The sequence below is a fragment of the Thamnophis elegans genome, chromosome 9, assembly GCF_009769535.1.
Source record: "Thamnophis elegans isolate rThaEle1 chromosome 9, rThaEle1.pri, whole genome shotgun sequence".
Lineage (NCBI taxonomy): Eukaryota > Metazoa > Chordata > Lepidosauria > Squamata > Colubridae > Thamnophis > Thamnophis elegans.
Genome location: NC_045549.1, coordinates 33348108 through 33369244, shown reverse-complemented (window position 1 = coordinate 33369244; position 21137 = coordinate 33348108). Strand labels below are relative to the sequence as shown.

The 21137-nt window shown below is 39.1% G+C and overlaps 1 protein-coding gene across 1 annotated transcript in view; it reads right to left on the bottom strand.

Moving 5' to 3' along the window:
• The window catches only part of SLC7A11 (solute carrier family 7 member 11), a 70753-nt gene that overhangs the window by 19564 nt on the left and 30052 nt on the right, over positions 1 to 21137 (bottom strand). The window contains 2 exon segments of the mRNA XM_032223950.1: positions 2378 to 2480; positions 2634 to 2761. Of these exon segments, the coding sequence (XP_032079841.1) occupies positions 2378 to 2480; positions 2634 to 2761 (231 nt within the window).

Below are 21137 nucleotides of genomic sequence, written 5' to 3'. Positions count from 1 at the left end.
AAAAACATACTTGATTCAGAAAGATCCAACTAAAGGAACAACACCTGAAAACTACAGACCAATAACATGCTTGCCAACAACCTTCAAATTACTCACAGGCATTATTGCAGATAACATGATTGATTATTTGGAAACAAACAACATCTTGCCAGTAGAGCAAAAGGCAACAAAAGAAGGAGCAGGGGCACAAAAGTTCAGCTCCTAATTGATAAAATGATATTAGAAAATTGTAAGAACAGAAAAACGAACTTGAATATGGTCTGGATTGATTACAAAAAGGCATTTGACTCACTGCCACATAGTTGGATCATAAATGCTTAGAAACAACTGGCATTAGCAAAATATTACATACTTTACTCAAAAGGCAATAAAACAATGGAGAACTGAGTTGGCAGTAGGGAATGAGATCTACGGAATGGTTAATATCAAGCAAGGAATTTTCCAGGGTGATTCACTTTCACCTCTTCACTTCATCATCGCAATGATCCCACTATCAGTAATCTTAAAAAAAATGAAATTAGGCTACCAAACAGCCAAAGAAGCTGAAAAAATTTCGCATTTATTATATATGGATGATTTGAAACTCTATGGAAAGTCAGAAATAGAAATCCAATCACTGACACACACAGTCTGAGTATTCAGCACCGATATTTCAATGCAGTTTGGCATGGAAAAATGCGCCACTGTATCCATAAAAAGAGGCAAAATCACTGCATGTGAGGGAATTGAAATGCCCAATGGCCAACTAATTAAATGCAACAAAAATGAAGCCTACAAATATTTAGCATTCTGCAGTTGGATATATCAAGCATGAAGAAGTAAAAACTATTGTCAGGCGAGAGTACACCAACAGAGTTAGGAAAATTTTGAAATCTAAATTGAATGGTGGAAATACAATCAAGGCCATAAATACCTGGGCAATACCAGTTATAAGATACACAGCTGGTATAGTTAACTGGACACCTGATTTGGACATTTTGGACCGAAAAACCAGGAAACTAATGACAATGCACTACAGTTTACATCCACGAGGTGATACTGATAGACTATATCTGCCCCGAAAATCAGGTGACAGAGGATTATTACAAGTGAAGCAAATAGTTGAAGAAGAAAAAGCACTGGCTGATTATTTAAAAGAACGTCAAGAATATCTATTAATCGAAGTAAAGAACAAAAATCTACTGAAGGCCCAACAGACGAAACAAGAATACAGAAAAGATGTGATAAAATCAAGAATGGAGAGTTGGCAGAACAAAGCACTGCATGGCCAATTTCTGGAAAAAATAAAGATAAGTGGACAGTGAAAAAACTTGGTTATGGTTAACAACAGGTACATTAAAGAAAGAAACAGAGTCACTAATCCTGGCTGCGCAAGAACAAGCTATCCGCACAAATGCCATTAAGGCCAAAATCGAAAATCCTCTGATGATGCCAAATGCAGACTTTGCAAAGAAGCTGATGAAACTGTTGATTGCCTACTCAGCTGCTGTAAAAAAATCGCGCAGACTGATTATAAATTGCGGCACAATTCAGTAGCACAAATGATCCATTGGAATTTGTGCAAAAATTATAATATTAAAACCGCAACAAACTGGTGGGAACATACGCCTGAAAAAGTCACCGAAAATCAGATGGTCAAGATCTTGTGGGATTTCCGTATACAAACGGACAAAATACTGGTGCATAATACACCAGACATCACACTGGTTGAGAAAAATAAGGTCACAATCATAGACATCGCAATACCAGGTGATAGAAGGGTCGCCGAGATGGAACATGAAAAAATCGCAAGATACTAGGACTTAAAAATCGAAATTCAACGACTATGGCACAACCAGTGGTAATTCCAGTGGTAATTGGCACACTGGTGCTATTCCAAAAGCACTGGAATTACATTTAAAACATTTAAAATTGACAAAATCACCATCAGTCAAATGCAAAAAGCCGCACTGCTTGGATCTGCACGTATATTACGAAAATACATTATGATGTCCTAGGCCCCTGGGTGACGCCCGACTAATAACCAATGCCAAATCCGGCGAATTGTATAATAATAATAAGTGTCTGTGTGTATATATATATATACTTTGTATACACACACACACACACACACACACACAGACTGAGACTGAGACTTTGTGCAATATTATACATTGTTCTATTGCTTTCACTCATTTTACTATTAGACTGCATTCAGTGTGAACTAAACCTAAAGGAAAAGTATAATATTCTCTCTGTATTTATTCAATTATTGGGCTGTTGTTGATATTTACATAGGAAGAAATAAATCTAATAAATTGTATGTGTGTATATGGATATACAGTATATTTCTATGTTCACTTTTATTTTAGCTTTCATTAGCAAAAGAATAACTTACCTTGAAACTGCAAATATACCACCATTCATAGATCCAAAGCAAGAAAGTGCAACAAAAATAGGAACAGCTAAGGAAAAATTTCCCAGTAGACGTTCAGAAAAGTCTAACAAAAAAAAACAGAAAACATTACTAATATATATATTGTTTAATATTAAAATATAGATCCTATAAATTCAGTTCTTCTCTTATAATCAAAGGATTTATTTCCAATATGTTATAATGCTCCCTAATTTCCTATATGCATTTTTACCACGACTTACCACTGCCACTGCCTTGGAGATTAGCATATCCTCAGGGCTCAGAGTTGTAAAATAGGCCACATTAGTTAAGACGTAGCCAAGTGTGACAATTACCATTGATGAGCAAATGGCGAGTGGCACATTTCTGAAAAACAGAAAAAAATTGAGCATTATCCATCTGCACATAAAATTAAATCAGTTTGGTTAGGAAATATATTTGATTCATGCTATATCGCGTTCATTGTGACTACTGATTTTATAGATAAGATAAATCTTGTTACATGAAACCTGATTGCTTATAATATTATACCTCAGTCAGAGTAATTTCTCTTTTGCATCATAAATAATTGCTAACTGGATAGATTGCAAACAGTAGGCAAGTTCTGTCCCATCCCTGTTTGCAAAGTCTGAAACATGATGCCTCCATTGATTACACTTAAAAAAACTATTTTGGGTCAACATTGTAAGCAAGCTTTATTGGTCAGGCATTTATTATTCAAACAGAAATGCTGAAAATTGCATTTATCCTCACCACTTTCTAATTTACAATTGCATTGAATTTATTTCAGCCAGTGGGATACACTATATTCTGAGCTAGTCTGGAGAATTATCATCAAATTGTAATTTAACATATATTTTGAAATCAAAGTGGACCACCGGTTTTTCTTGGGCAAAACAGTAATGGGTGGAAATCTAGATAATCCAAGATAGATTGTAACCACAAATCTGAATATAACCTATTCAAATAAGGAATTACAATTTGGCAAGTTCTTTTGTGACCATCAGTATTTCACGGTAGATATTACAAGACTCTATTACCTTAAGAGACAAAAGGAAATGTAACTGGGAATCTTTCCAAACAAATTGAATCCTAAACTCTTATGTTTGAAATGAATAAATTAATTTCATATATAATTTTTTTTGAATGAAGGCTAAATGATACATTTTAAGAAACATTTTTAGACATAACATGCCCCATTTTAATGGCTCAGAAGAGTGACAGTGACATTTTAAAAACAGGGTGATATCACTCAACCATTAGATCTTTTCTTTAGTCTGATCTTGCAATTCACCAAATTCTTAGTCAGTGTTGTCTTGCTTCATAATACATTTTGGGTTTTATATTTAACACACACCTGGTTGTAAAGAGTCACCCTACCAAATCCTGTAATTAAAACTTAATTATTACAATTCACACCACAGACCTAGCCTTTAATAATAGCATAATTACACATATTAGAATTGTTAAATTACAATCTGATTGAGAGAGCAGAAAAAGCAAATGTTGTACCTCCTTACTTGTCCTAACTGGTAATTTTTCCCTTCTTCATCCAACCTGCTATAATAAAATCCTAGCCAAATCCAGCAGCAGATTAATAAGGATAAACTGAAGAGATTGGTACACAGGATAGCTTTTATATCCTAGATAGCAGTGACGTGTGGTGAGCTTCATGGCCAGTGAGGCAAGAGCGAAAGCCCCGCTGACTTCAACTCCCAGAATTCCTCCTCCAGTCATGCTGCGATGATGTCATCTGCATGGATCTGCTCCACTTCGCTTTATTCATGGGGGGGAGGGATGCCGCTGAAGATGCCGATGAGCCCTCACCACCACCAGAGTAACTAATGCTGCCTCCTCCTCCTCCAACAGCACCACCACATTTGCTGCCCAGCGCTGCGGCCTTTTTTCCTGCTCCCGCTCCCTCCCGCGGACACATGGCTCCTCAAAAGCATGGTGGAGGAGGAAGGGGCAGGCGTAATGCGGAGCCCAGCTCAGGTGCTCCGAGCGAAGGGGGAGACGCCGCTGCCACAGGTGGGGCGCTGGTAGGACCTTTGCCTGCTTCACCTCAGCCGCAGCATTGGGCAGCAAATCCGGCAGTGTTGTTGGAGGAGGAGGAGGTGGCAGCAGATATTCCAGTGGCAGCGGGGGCTTTGGGGCTTCACTTCAGCTGCAGTGCTGGGCACAAGCAGCTAAGACTGGCCGCCCACAAAGGACCTCCCCGGGCTTGCTTTGCTGAACACGGGGCAACTGTGGCTAATTTGAGCAGGCGCAGCCGGCACAAACTACTGTCAGTCGCCCCGCACTCATCAAAACAAGTATGTTGAGTTCCTTTGCGGGCGGCCAGTCTTAGCTGCCTGCAAAGGACTTCCCCACACTTGCTTTGCTGAACACGGGGCAACTGATGGTAATGAGCAGTGCAGCCGGTGCCTAGGAGGTCCTAGGAGACCTGCTGTGCCACGTAAGCTCCTGCTGCTGTCCCCGTGCCCGTGCTAAGTAGATTTTCTGAGGCCCCTCAGCTTCTGGAGCCTGTGACAGAAATTACTGTGCGGCAGTTAGAAACTCAGTCACCTGAACAGCCTTGCTTCGCCACCTGCCTGCCGCCTCCAGTCCTCCCTTGCCCTCTCCGCCTGCCGGGATGGAGCACATCAAGCATGTCCCACTGAATGGCCGGCCCGAAAGGCATGCCGGTACTTTAAAGTGCATGCTGCCTCGGCCCACCATAGAGCGAAACATGTTTCACTCTATGGCAGGCCAAAAAATGAAAAATAAAAAATAAAAATAAATGTGCCAGCTCGTGCGCCAGCAAAGGCATGTAAAACACACACACACACACTAAAAACAAATTACAATTACTTACATTACAAATAAATTGAATTCCTGCCCCCTCCCTCTGACCCACATACCTTCCAGCTGCGTCAAAAATGCAAGATTTGGTCTAGCCAGGGCCAGGCAGGCTAGGATATTTGCTGCTGGAGTCACCACATGGATGACTTTGTTTAAATGTTTTTAAAAGCCTCTAAACAAAGTGCCCTCTGCAGGAGGAGGCGAGAGAATCACATGCCTCATTTGCATAAGGAATTTTTCACTTTTTAACCCTTGCTTAACTCTTAAAAGGTGAAAAATTCCTTATGCAAAGGAGGCCCATAGTTCTCTCGCCTCCCCCTACAGTTAGCACTAAGCAGACTCAGAGTCACTGTGACTTGGAGTCTGGCAGCAACTACCTTGGCCTTTTTAATTATTTTAAAAATTCTTTACTTTTCTTCATGAGACTGGTGAAGCCCCGCTTCCCCTGCCTCCAGTGACTGCATGTCCCTGCTAGATAGAGAATGGGTAGACAGGGGTAAGGTAGTGAGAGAGTGGAAAGGCTGATAGATAGGGTAGCCTAAACCTAACCCTGTTGCCTCAGCGATTAGAAAAATCATAACAAGATTATTCAATCATTTTCAGAGGTAGGTTTTTTGAGTGAGTAGTAATATTCATTTGCCTGAAAAGTACTCTTTAGAGATCTCACAACAAATCCAATACAATATCTTGAAATATTTCACTTGAAGAAAGACAGAGAAAAAAGGCTATAAAATCTTTTTTACTCCATTAGTAAAAATTAGTCCCCTATTCAAGAGAATCCAGATTCAAGAATCACCATTTCCTGGATATTGGGCAGCAGTAGCAAGAACAAAGAAAAAAGGATTTGCTGCCGCTCTCCAGTTAGTACTTAATAACATTGCTATTATCTATGAGTTTCTCAGTCATCCAGGTCATGGTTGTCCCAAAGGTGCTTTTTTTCAAGAAGCAATTGGACTTTCTGGTTTTTCTTTGAAGACGTTTCACTTCTCATCCAAGAAGTTTCTGGATGAGAGAAGTGAAACATTTTCAAAGAAAAATCAGAAACTCCAGTTACCTCTTGAAAAAACACCTTTGGGATTGCTATTTATCATCACTCTCATCCAGTAAATTTACTAAGGCTTTGGAAATGAGTGACACATGTCCACTTTAAAAGCCTAACACAACCCAGATATTAACAGACATCAAGCTGGTCCACATATATCCGTGATTCCAAAGTAGCACTGCAGATAAATGCAACACTGAGATAGATCCCAAAGACATTGAATGGAAAATGGGCTCTAGCTTTCACAGCTAAATACTTTTTTATGTCCATATACTATCACTAAATTTGTCCATCTTCAAGACACTGTCTACTGCTCATTTGATAGCAATAGCCTATCCCTAACCCTAAGTTTACTAAGGCTATCCTTTTTAGCTTCATCATCACAGGCCTGGTGCTCTGCCTTGATAGTATTTTTAAAAATCCAAGGCATCTCTTGTATATAAATTAATGTACTCTTTTATAAACCAAATGTGAATATATAAGCCAACCAGTGAGGAAGCATTCTTAAGCCTGTATGTATCTGGCAGGTGAAATACTGTCATATTATGCTAAGCTGCATGTCCCATTGAGGACAATAAAAATAATAACGATAAAATAAATTGCTGCTGTACACTGTCAATATATCACGATATCATAAATGAAATTTGGACTGGACAAATGTGTCACTATCAAACAGGAAAAATAGTGGAAAAACTGTAAGAATAAAAATGCCCTTTGAAAATAACATTGAGAGTCTGATAAGAAGATCACTACAAATACATAGGTATCCTTTAAGCTGACAACATCAAGCACACTGAAGTCAAGAAAAGGTTAGAAATAAATGCATCTAAAAGATCAAACTAAGTGGAGGAAATATGATCAAGGCAATTAACACTTGGGCAATTACCGTCATTAGATATACTATTAAACTAGAAGCAGTACGAAGAGTTCTGGATAGGAAAACCAGAAAAATAATGACAATGAATCATGTCCTTCTTCTACGTAGTGATATTGACAAACTCTTACTTGCCAAGGAAAATAGGTGGGTGTAGAATGTTGCAAGTATATCACAAGAGTTGTATATACTAAAGAGTTGCAAAAGTAAAAAGGGCATTGGAAGAATATCTGATGAATAGTGAAGACAAGATAGTGAAGATAGTGAAGATAGTATATCAGGAAGTTTACTGAGTACTAAAAAAACCAACTGGCCTATATAAAAGACCAAACAGAGAACAGAAAACAGACAAGGAAGAACAGAAAGGGAAGACAAAGTATTATTTGCCCAGTACATTAAATTTTAAAACAAACAGCAAAGCAGAAAATAACAAGACATGATAATGGCTAAGAACAGAACAACTGTAGAAAGAGACAGAGGTGCCAATTCTGGCTGCACGAGAACAAATGAATACAAATCCAGAATTGAGAAGGCAATGACAAACAACAAGTGCTGCCTCTGCAAAGATGCGAAGAATTGTGGGCCACCTGGTTAGCTGCTGCAAAAAGATTGCACACTGACTACAAACAACAGCACAACAAAGTAGCAGCAATGCAATAAATACCATTTGCCTGCAAGCAAGAACTGGTGGGGACCATAAAATATAGAAAATAAATAAGCTAATGTGTTCTGTGACTTTAGAATTCAAACTGACAGGTATCTGTCACATAACACCTCAGATTTAACAATTGTCAATAAGAAGACAAAAAAAAGTCTGGGTGGTGGATGTGACAGTACTTGGAGATGGCAGAATAGAAAAGAAAGTGCTGGAGGACAAATACAAAGACCTGCAAATTTATACTCACTGTAGACACTGGTCATCTGCCTTCTTTAGAATCGTTGAATACATTATCTATCTCCAGGCTACAACACAGTCCTTTCAACAGTACGGAGAAAGCTCCACAGCCATTTGTACTACTCAGGTGACTCACCAAGACACAGATAAACCTCCAGATGGCCTCAACAAATCTCTGAATATGCAAATGACCAACTGTCTTCAAGGAATATGAATCCCTTCTCTTCCCGCTATCCAATCAGAGCTGAAGAGCTTCTTGGATAAGAAGCGAAATGTCTTCAAAGAAAACAAGAAAGTCCAGTTGCCTCTGAAAAAGCACCTTTGGGACCTGCAAATAGAATAGAAATTCTGTGGCAATAGAAAGCAAAGGGTAGTAAGAATAGCAATAAGTCCCTTGGGCGCAATCCCAAAAGAACTGGAGCACCACTTGAACAAAAACATCAGTCACTTGCAAAACACACTTTACTCTAAACAGCTAACAACCTGAGACAATACCTTTAACATCATTGGAACATCCATGTCCACCTATCCTAGGCCTTGGAAGGATCTGATATGTGGATAAAATGCACCTCCAGAACTGAACATCTGGCTGCCTATGTGACAAACTATAATATTAATAATAATAAAAACTAGCAGGTACTATTCATTACCTTGCTGAAAGCTGGGACTCTCCATGATCCTAGAAGCCTGCAGCAGAATAAGAGGTTTTTCTGTCATTCCCCCCAGTACAATTGGCCCCTTAGGGAATTGCAACCCATTAGCATGTAACACCAGCAAGTGTTACTTGTTAGTTGATGGCTTGCAGTGACAAGAGTTCATACAGAGGGGAAAAACACCATATGAATATCTGGTTTTAATGATTCCAGTGATAAGCTACTCAATCCTATCCATTTTAACCAAAAAGTTAGATTTTCTGTTTTCATTATGCAACACATAAGCCCACAGTTCACTCCTTTTGCTACATTGCCATCTAACACATTGAAACAGAAAGACAATTTCGTTCTCTCTGAGGCAGTAATTAGGTTTTTTGTTATAAATTAATTGGCACACATAAACTTCATGTATCGATATGGCTATTGAAATTGAAAAACCCTTTTCAATTGAATAACTCCTAAATTAATTATTCATAAAGTCTTGTTTGAAAATGGAGAAGCTCCAAAATACATAGTATTTTATTAATATTAAAATTGGACATCTTTTCTAAGCTGCAAAAAAAAAAAACTGATGAGAAAAAAGGTGAGAATAAAAAAAATCTAGAGTTGAAGAAGGATATATGGAATTCTCTTTATAAAAGGCAGAAAGACTGAAAAGTTAGGATTATCAAATCGAAAGTCAAGAAAGGTAAACTGTATTTGTTCACTGATTTCATGTGATTTGCAATTATTTTCTACATAAATACACTGAAGTTTTCAAAAGCCTTAACAATGCCTCTTTTCTGTAATAATTTCTACATTTGCTCATTTTTTCTTATTATTTAGATGTATGTATATGCTACAATTATGTTTGCAAAGCTAGTACCTATGTATTTTTCATATGAGAAATGTATCATCAAGCTCTTATATAATACTTTTTCATGGACAGAACTTCTAGCCTCAACCTTGTATCATTCATATATATATATATATAATATATATATATCTATGTATGTAGTGAGTATGTATTGTATGTATGTATGTATGTATGTTTATCTGTAGTATGTATGTATGTATGTATGTATGTATGTGTATATATATATATATATATATATATATATATAGATATATATATATGCGCAGTCCTTGGGTATGACCTCAATTGAGCCCAACATTTCGTTGTTAAGTGAAACATTTGTTGAGTTTTGCTCCATTTTACGACCTTGCTTACTACAGTTGTTAAGTGAATCACTGCAGTTGTTAAATGAGTAATACAGTTGCTAAGGTGAATTTGGTTGTCTCATTGACTTGCTAGTCGAAGGTTGCAAAAGAGGATCACATGATTCCAGGACATTGCAACCATCATAAATACAAGTCAGTTGCCAAGTGTCTGAATTTGATCATGTGGACCATGAGGATGCTGCCACAGTCGTAAGTGTAGAAACAGTCATAAATCACTTTTTTCAGCATCGTTGTAAATTGGAACATCCCTCTTTTATTTAATAAATTGCTGTAAGTCGAGGACTACCTATACCAGAACATTTCTGATGTCCATGCTAAATATCTGCCTGGGATCTCCTACAGCTTAACAAATGTTAATAGATAAGGATTGCACAATTTAGGAACTTATTTTTGTGGTGTGCTTTTCTTACAGAGATACACAAGAGCTGTTGCTCATGTGTAGGAGTTCCTATAAAGTATTGAAGACAAAATTAGCCTGAGTTTTTTGAGATTAGTTGCAAATTGAATCCTTCTCCTAAATTTGTGATCTTATATGATAACTCAACTGTTACACAGAAAGCCAAATATAAAACAAACACAAGCCACTGGTATTGTTTCAAAGCATTGCAAGATAAAATGAGGGAACCAATACATTAATAATAAATTTTCCAAGTTTGTTAGGAAACATCTGCCACTTGTCATTAGGAGACAACACTTCAAGACTCATCAGAATCACCTCTCACCAGTGTTTGCAAAATATCCTGCATTTTATGATAATTGAAACATGGAAAAATATACAAACAATAGCTACTATTTTGTACTTTCATCAATACTGTAAACAACAACTAACTGCAGAAACCCTAAACTCAACAAGAAGATTAAGAGTGGAAGGGAAAACAATAACTATTCTATTGCCTGCAAGAACAATCACAAACTGTTGCAGATAATAACCCAATACTGGTATTGCAGCAGTTTGAAACAGAGGCTAAGGAAGATAGGCAATACTAATATTATTATAAGAATTTTAATTAAAGAAATGACAAAGTATATATCATAAGACAAAAGCATTATTTCCTCTTATATTCTAAATAAAATTATTTACTTGACAGTAGTCCTAACTATGACACCATGTCAGTAGGATGAGATGTCAGTAAGATGAGCACTTAAGATTTGAATGAACAAGTGATCCTTCACATATCTTACTTCCAAACTATTAAAAATGTAAGGGACATCTAATGTTTGTAAGGTATGTTTACTAATATTTTTATAACTTTAGGAAGTTTGTTATTAACCATGTCTATGTGTAATGTAGTCTTGTAGACTATATGAACATGTAACATATCTGAGGGAGTCTAAGTAGGTGTAAAAATAAAGTAAGAGAAATTATTGTTACTGAAGGTAAAATAGCTCATTTCCAAGCCATTATCACATGCAACACATATGTAAACAAACAAACTTGAATCACAGGTAACACTTAACACTTGTCCCTTCCTTCCATCTTTGTCAATTTTAAACCACTTTTACTGTTACTATTTATTGTTTTAGTGCTTCATATAATTGTCTTAATCGAGTGTAAGCTGTCTAGAATCTCCTAGATGAGTGAGATGAGTGGCATATACGTTTAATAAATAAATAAACAAACCTCCAGCATGCCTTCAATGTTAGAATTTTTATCAAATGTAATTATTAAATAGAAACACACAGTTCACTTTTATAAATAAATCAGCTTATTAACTGTATATTGAATGGTGGAATGAAGAATTGGAATATCTAGTTTTGGAAATCAATGAATCCAGTATTAAGGAATATGAAACAGACATGGAAGTAACTCATCCATAATATTATTTTGAGCTTATCAAATCCTCTCAGATAGGCATATAAACATTGATAAAAATAAATACATTCTTCTGTATAATGGCATATAATGTTCTAATAATGTGATGTTGTCAGTAATAGCCTTATTTTAATTTCAAAACACTATATAAATCAATAGAATTCTAGGAGGAAATATTATAGTTAAGAATCTTAATGTGATTTTGCATGATATTGCTAAACATGGAATTTGTCATTTCATAAACACTTTGCTACATCAAACCTAGAATATGACAAACAGGATAAATGTATGTAACTAGAAATGAATTTATTTTAAGGAATTGATATATGATATGATTTTGTTTCTTTTTTAAAAGTCTCTACACCTAAAATGAAAAGATGCTGTGATATGTTTCTATACAGCCTAGAATTAATGTAAGCTTCAATTAGTACTATATTGTTATCTATATTTATTATATGGCTCTTTTTCTGTTACTTAGGGTTCCCCCCCCTAATTTTTAGTTTATATTAATAACAATTATATAGCTACTTTTTCCTTCACATGTATAATCATTGTACATCTTTGAGTTGGTGCTGAAGGTCCTTTTTGTTTGTTTAGGAAAAGTGAATATTGTAATAAACGTAATGTTATTTTAAGAAGAGATTAACATATTTTAAATATGTTCTGGAACTCTTCGTAATCAAGAGGATCAAACAATTCCTCAATGTGGCTGTTCATTAAGTTAGATCTCATTAGCTTCCAGTTATCTGTTTGTATTATTGTGTAACAGCTGCTGTATAAAGTATAAAGTCCCTGAATGGTAAGCAACCTTCTACATTGCACAGGATACAAATGTTGCCAATGTAACTGCCTTTATTGGCTTCTATAGCAAAAGCTAATGTTCAACATTGGGAAGATGTCTAGTTCCAGGAAGTAAATGACAAAATTCAGTGTTTCTCTCCTCCAAATTCTCTATCCACAAATAGAATGAGAATTTGGGGAAACCAACCCACAGCTAACCCACTGAGAACCACACATATTGCTGATTATCACAGTATTTTACTGTTCTTACTGCATATTCTTGCCACCAAATGCTAACAAAAAGTAGCAGTTTTTAAACCATTAAATATAATGCTTTATTCCCTAATTTTAATTTTGATCTGATTACCCATTAAAAATAATTAAAACAGTCTCCCAAATCTAAATAAAACAAATCCAGAATAAACTGAGAAATATCATTTAAATTTTCCAGCAATGGCCAAAAGTTAGTATCACTGATCAACTTTTATCAGCTGGTAAATTTCTAGTGCTCTTGTCATACAATTACAGTACAATGAGAAAAAGACAAATCACGTTTCCATTATTATTTGGTTCCATGCATCAAAAATCTATCACCAGAGCAATTGGAGGTTGCATCTCTATATTGACCTTCAAGAAATTACATGAAATTGTTATCGTCCTTTTAAAGACTCAGGCAATCGTTTTCATAAGCACAACTAAGAAAAAGCAAATCCATGCCTTTTTTTTGTTACAATTTAAACGGACATCCAAATGATTAAAAAAATATTCATCTTTATTGCACAAAGTGTGAAAAGGAATTTTTACTTAAAGCTATGAATGACTCATATGTTGTATGAGAGGTCCTTGGTGCTCTCTGAGCTTGGTTGTTTTTTTACAGACATTTTGTTACTCAAATTAGTACCATCATCAGTGTTAGCATCTAGCATTAGACCTAAGCCAGGGGTGTCAAATTTGCGTCATCACAGCAGCATCACCTGATGTATCACGACATTTTCCCCTTCACTAAATTGGGCATGGGTGTGGCCAGCAGATGTAGGCCCACAGGCCGCAAATTTGACAACCCTGGCATAAGCAAACCAAAAGACCCAGCAACCCCAGAAGAAGAAAAAACGGAGTCATCTACAACATACAATGTAAGAACTGCAACAACCACTATGTAGAACATAGGCAGATGACTGACAGAACACATCCATGAACACCAACTGGCAGTCAGAAAGCATGATAAAAATTCTTTAATTTCACAACATGTAGACAGGTTTAACCACAATTTCAATTAGACCAGGGGTGTCCAACCTTGGGAACTTGGCTGGCTAGGGAATTCTGGGAGTTGAAGTCCACAAGTCTTAAAGTTCCCAAGTTTGGACACCCTTGATTAGACCATGCCAAGTCCAAAAATGCCAGGGAATTTCTAGAAGCCAGGCACTTTGACAAATCAGCTATCAATAGACATATAGTCATTAACAAGATCTATAAACTATACAAAAGAGACACTCAATCAGCCACAATAGAAAAATACTCCAGCACCTTTCCACCAGTAATCAGCACTCATATTAGCATAGATTAAGTCCAAGGTCAACTTCAGACCAACAATCAAGTAAGCAATACCCCAATCAAGAAACTGTCAAAGAGACATTAGTAAACACCCAACCAAAGAATCCCTAAAATCACTTCCACTCACACAGACAAGCAAGACACCAGAATATAAACTGACAGCACATAGCACTCCTTACTATCACAGATCATGTTACCTAGTTAGGGTAATAAAATGTCAGCAAGAAAACAAGCAAGCTCAGGGAGCATCAAGGGCCCCTCGTTTCAATCCTGAGCTACAAATATTCTCCTTTATTGAAATCGGTCTTTATCTGAAGCTTGTTTCAGAGACACAGTGTGTTCCTTTCTGGATATTATCTAATTGCTTCCAAATTATACTTTTACTAGGGTTGCCAAATCAGAAGGCCATTGTAATTACCTTGATTGATTGTTCAGTCAGTTAAATTTGCATTTGATTAAAATATCTCTGATTCAATTAAACTAGTTTTAATATGCACTACACTGTTATAAGCATAATCTTAAAAGAGGCATTGCATTTTTGCACTTACATTCAAGGTCCAACAACTACCATCTGCAATTTTTAGATTATAGCTGTCACTTGATATTCAATTAATTGATAAATGTGTAATGTACTTTTTAAGGATCTAAAGAACATTTGCTCTTAAACTGCTGTTGTACCACTGTATCTAAGAATATATTTATGAAATGAATATATGTATAAGGAAAGTGTCAGTGTCTGCTCCATTGCCTACAAAAGTATTTTACTCTGGAACCACTCAGATAATTACATATTATATTTAGCATTAAAAAGTGTCCTTCTCCTTTCACCTTTTCCAAACCAAATTAAATGGAATACAAGTATGTATTTATTTATTAGATTTATGTCCCATCTTTACATAGAAATTATGCATACTGCCACCTTCCACTTATTGTGCACTTTTTAAATTATTTTCTAATGCTCCTGACCTTTTTTGTGCATATTTGAAATTCTAATGAATAGAATAGAAAATCCTGCAGTTTTCATTTTAGAAATGTTAAGTAGTAAGTTATTATTATGCTTTATATAACAGCTTTATGAAAAGGGATAATATTTGCCACCTTCTTTAGCACCAATGATAGATGTTTATTGTCTTTTCATACTATTATTCCATTCGTTTCAAGGGGGGCACTCTCTTTTCACCAAACTCATGCATGCCTTAGAAGAGTGTGAAGCAGGAAGATATAAATTAATTCCTTTTTTTAAGGAGCTTGCATGATTTTGGTTAAAGTTTGCAAGATTATTTGAGTACCTTGTTAAAAAAATGTTTCACAAGATCATTTTAACTTTTGAAAATAACAATCAAAAAGCAATATTGGCTTTTCTTCACTAAAGATGGAGCCAAGAGGAAAAATTTAATTCCACTTTTTCTAATTATTAAACAAGACTTAAGATTCATAATGACTGAAATCCAATGTTATTAATTTTTAATCATTAATTCTGCCTTCTATAAGAATCATTCATTTTCCTCTTGGCTCCATTCTGCAGTTTAACAATCCTACAGAAAACAAGATGAGGAAAAAAATAAAAGTAGATACCGAGTCAGAATTATAAAATTATAAAGTTTCATCCAAAACATTTCTACCAATTGCTGATTGTATTGCCAAGGTTCCTGTATTACTTTAAAAAAACCTCTGTACATACATATTTAGGCATCATGTCCTAAGGCATATATTATCATTTGTCTAATATCAAAACCCCTAAAAGCACATCTTCTGGCTTCAGTTTACAATATAAAATATGTATCATCAAAGCAAACATTTTGGTATCAGTTTCTAAGGTAATATATGCTTAACAAAACCAATTATAATGCTATTACTGCATTACACAGCTAGAACTTTTTAATTATATAGTATCATAATTGAAAGCAAATTTCAATGTACGATGACCCTCAGCATCTTTAAATATGGTGACACTTAGCTTAATGATATGCAGTACAGATACATAGTCCAAGATTGCAGTAGTCTGAATTTATTTGAATTATAGTACTTTTCGTCATGATAGCAAGGGAACATTAAAATAGACATTAGAATAAAATGTTGTTGTTTCAATATAACAATAGAATTTACATGGTATTTTTCCCTAGTTATGATCTTACACTTATAAATGAAGATTTTAACTTCGGTATCTGCATTATGACAGAAAATTAAAATAAATTCATATTGAGGGGAAAATATGGCAACTTTCCAAGATTTGTTAAAGATGTATGAAAATAATAACTATCACTTCTAGTTTTTATACAATAAATACTCCAAGATATGTTTTCAAGCAACCATATTCCAAGTCTGCTTGCCCCGACCTTATCCTGTCATATTTAGGCCATGTTTTTGAGGCCAGACACATGCACAGAAGGCGCGCATGCGAGCAAAGTGCATGGGCAGAAGGAATGTGTGTGAAGCGGGCACGCATGAACCAGTGGGGTTCAAGGGTCTTGTGACTTGACAGCTTTAAGACTTGAGTGCTTCAATGCCAGAGTTTCTGAGCCAACGTGACTGGAGGAGGAATTCTGGGAGTTGAAGTCCACAAGTCTCAAAGCTGTCAAGTTTTGAACACCCCCGGGATTTTTTTCCTAAAGGATAGGGGTGCAAGGCTCTTGTAACTTGACAGCTTTAAGACTTGCGTGCTTCAAATGCCAGCGTTTTCTGAGCCAAGCAAGAGCATTGTTAAGTGAGTTTTCTCACATTTTACAAGTTGTCCACGCCCACCCAGACACATGACTGCCATGCCACCCCCAATTCGGTCACATGGCTGGCAAGCCACTCCCACAAAGCAGGCCACACCTACAGAAGAGGTTCTAAAAAAATTTGAAACCCACCACTGGTACAGCCCATTACTGAGACTGTACCTTTTCTAGAAGTCCTTAGCAGGAACAAATTACTGGAGAAAAAACGGTAGGAGGTTACTTGAATAAATCTATTTGTCTTGGATTGCTTGATGTCAGACTAGGTGCTGAAGATATATATATTTCGTCACCCAAGATATACTCTGCCCTGAACAGTTGCACATAAAAGATATTTCTTTTTAATGGCTACAGTTATTATCCTATTATCCTATCTGATAAGTTATGCTTGGGAAATTATCTATATACCCATATTTTTCGAAGAATAAGACACACCAGACGCACCTTAGTTTTTGGGGAGGAAAATAGGAAAAAAATCTGCCTACCAGGTATTCATCTGGCTAGCGTCTTTAGTCTGGTCACCTTCAGCACATACGTTTGCTGCTTTTGAGCCCATGCGTAAGCACTTTTTATCCCTGGTTGGGGATAAAAAAACAGCTTCTAAAACACAGCTGATTGTCGGAGAGAGAAGCAATGAGAAAAGCAGGGGAAGCCTGGAAGATCGCTTCACTTGTTAGCACCTCATTAGGGCTGAAAAATAGCTTCTGTAGCACAGCTGACTGTCAAAGGGAGCCGCAATGAGAAAAGCAGGCCAATCAAGGAAGATTGCTTCACTCGTTAGCACCTCATTAGGGCTGGAAAAAAGCTTTGAAAAAGCAATATTCAGAGTATAAGATATGTTGTGTTTTATTAGACGTGGCCGGCAGGCGGCGTTTAGGAAAGAACCCCTGATTGGTCCAGGCGCGCCTACCGGCCAGCGGGAAAAATGCAGCTCACTCATTGGTCCCCCGCTTGACAGCTACCAGTATAAATAGCTGTCAGGCGAGGTTTATTCAGTTCTGTCAGTTCTATCGTTCGCATTAATAAACGTTTAAGTGAATTGCTGCCGCCTCAGTTATTGACACCACAGAACACAAAACTGGCGATGAGGACTGGTGAAATGGATCTCCATCAAGTGCCGCCTATGGCTACCACTATGATTTTTTCTCCTTTTCGCCCTGAAGCAGAATCCTGGGACGCGTTCCTTGAACGCTTTGAATGTTTCTTTTAGCTCATGACCTCACTGGACTCTCCCTCAACAGGAAACAGGGCATTTTTTTGAATTACTGTGGTCCTGAGATGTTTGCCACTGCTAGAGCGCTATCCTTGCCTACACCGGTCCACACTATGCATTGGGAGCTGCTTCTCGCTAAGCTCAAAACACACTATGAGCCTGCTCCATCCCGATTCGCACACCACCATTTTTTTCCGCTGCTCTATCCAGGCTGAGAGGCAGTCCATCAGCCACTATGTGGCTGCCCTCAGTGCCACTGCTATAAATTGCGAGTTTGCCAATCTTGATGAGGCGTTGCTTGAGCAGTTATTTTACGGCCTCAAAGATATCAACCTCCACCGACGCACTCTCTCCTGGTCAGAGCTAACTCTAAAAATTGCCATGGACAAAGCTCGCGCCTCCGAGATGGCTGACCAGTCCACACCGGACCTCCGCCGTTTCCCACAGCCACCGGCACTGCCATTTTCTGCCTCCACTGTGCACCACCAGCAAGACTCTGACCTTCACAAGTCCGAGTTGGACCTGGCCATTGATCGCCTACAATCCCTGTCTCACAAAGAGGGACGCGCCTGCCTGAGCTGCTGAGAACGGCATCTCCATTCCTCCCACAGATTCCATTCTGCTGTGTGCCGCAAATGTGGAAAGAAAGGCCATTTAACCTCCATCTGCCAATCTGCGTTCTCTGAGCCTCGAGGGTCTGACCTGACTGTGGCCATCCAATGCCCCTCCACACCACCTGCTAACCGGCGTCAGAATTGTGTCACCATTGAGGACGCCGATGATGCCTGCCCTGAGTGGGGCGTTGACTCGGCCTCATCTTCTGTGGGAGGTCAGGATAAGCTACACTGCTGAGTCTTCCTTGAAGGCCACCCTGCTCTATGGAACTGGACACAGGATCCACAAGATCCATCATGTCCTGGGATACATTGCACTCCCTTCTGCCAAGCCTCCGCTGGGACCAGCTGACACCCTCAACCTGTCGTTTAAGGGACTATCAGGGAAACCCCATACCGCTACTTGGCTGCGGCCATTTCCAAATTCGTTATGACAAATTCCTGGAGCAACTGCCTCTCCTTGTGGTGCAGAAGCCCCTAGCCTCCTTACTGGAGCTCGATTGGTTCAAGGCCCTAGGCCTTGCCATTACAGGAATTCACTCCACACAATTCTCCCATCCTTCCAGGGATGCTCTTAGTTCCCTCCTATCTGAATTTAAAGATGTGTTTGATCCAGCCTTAGGGTGCTACACAGGCACCCCTATTTCCTTAAACCTAGACCCTACCATAGCGCACATTTGCCTTAAAGCTAGGAGGTTGCCCCTCACATTGAAAGAGAAAGTCAACGCGGAGCTCAACAAGCTCCTAGCCCAGGGAGTGTTGGAACCAGTCAATTATTCCCGGTGGGAGACCCCTATAGTGGTTCCACTAAAGTCCGATGGATCCATTAGGATCTACACAGACTTTAAGTCCACAGTAAACAAGGCGCTGCAGGCTCACCTATACCCCGTGCCCGTGGTGCAAAACATTTTGCACTCTTTGGGCCACGAAACTTTTTTCGCTAAGTTAGACCTCACGCAGGCATACCAGGAACTGCCCATGGACGAAGCCACCGCGGCTGCGCAGACTATCATCACGCACCACAGTGCTTTTAAATGCCAACGTTTACAATTCGGCATCAGTGTGGCCCTGGGCATTTTTCAGGGCTTGATGGAGCGTTTACTCCATGGCATTCCGGGGGTCACCACTTATTTTGATGATGTCCTGATCACTGCCACTGACCAATCAGGACTTGGCAAAACTCTCCGGGCCATCTTGATGCGTTTCCGTGCATCCGGCTTCCACTTAAAGAAGTCAAAGTGCCAGCTGGGGGTCCCCGCCGTAGAGTTTCTAGGCTACTTAATAGATTAGTACGGCATTCACCCAGCCCCCTCAAAGATTGACGCCATTCTCTTCGCATCGACCCCCATGAATAAAATGGAGTTGCAAGCCTTCCTAGGCCTCCTCAACTTCTACTCCTCTTTTATTCCACATAACGCCTCCCTGGCAGAGCCGCTCCACAGGTTGTTGGACAGCTCCGCTCAGTGGGCCTGGATGAGCTGCAAGGCGCATGCGCTCGTGGCTGTCAAACACTCGTTGACTTCTTCCTCCATATTGGCACAATATAATGAGCGCCTTCCCTTGGTCTTAGCCTGCGACGCCTCCCCCTTCGGCGTTGGAGCTGTTCTAAGTCACTCCTACCCTGATGGGTCCAAGTCCCCTATTTCGTTTTACTCCCCCACCTTATCCAAGCCTGAATGCAACCACAGCCAGTTGAATAAGGAGACGCTGGCTACCATTGCGGGAGTGAAACGCTTCCACCATTACTTATAAGGCCGACCTTTCTCACTTTTAACGGATCACAAGCCCCTCCTGGGGATCCTTGCCGGGGACCGGCCTACCCCAATTATTTCCCCCCGAATGTCTCAGTGGGTAGAATTCCTGGCTGCTTACTCCACACTCTAATTCACAAGCCGGGTCGGCACATGGGTCATGCTGCTGCCCCCTGCCCATCGAGGTCTCTGATCCCACCCCCACTGCTTCTATCTGCCTCATTGATAACATGCGCCTTCCCATGTCCACCACGGACAAAGTACAGTTTTCCCTAACCGATCCCGTTCTCTCCCATATTGTCAACATGGTCCACAGGGGCTGGGCCTCTGGCTCCAGGGATGCCCAATTCCTACCCTACTTCTGCCGCCACACAGAACTGTCAGTCCTCCAGGGCTGCCTTCTGCGGGGCAACTGCATTGTCATTCCTACCGCCCTTTGCCACTCTGTGCTCACCCACCTCCATGAGGGGCACCCAGGCATAGTACATATGAAAAGCCTTGGCCTTGACCTAGCCGCCGCTATGTTTGGTGGCCCACCATGGATGCTGACATCACTGCCTGGGTGCAGCGCTGCATGCCCTGCCAAAGTGTGCGGTCGGCGCCTCCCGCCATTCCACCCAGGGACTGGAAACAACCCATTGCCCCATGGAGTTGCCTTCACGTCGACTTCATGGGTCCCAAAGCCAGTCTGACCTTCTTTATTGTCGTTGACGGTTGGTCAAAATGGGTCGAACTCTTCCCAATGCGAAGCAGAACCTCTGGGGCCACCATTAA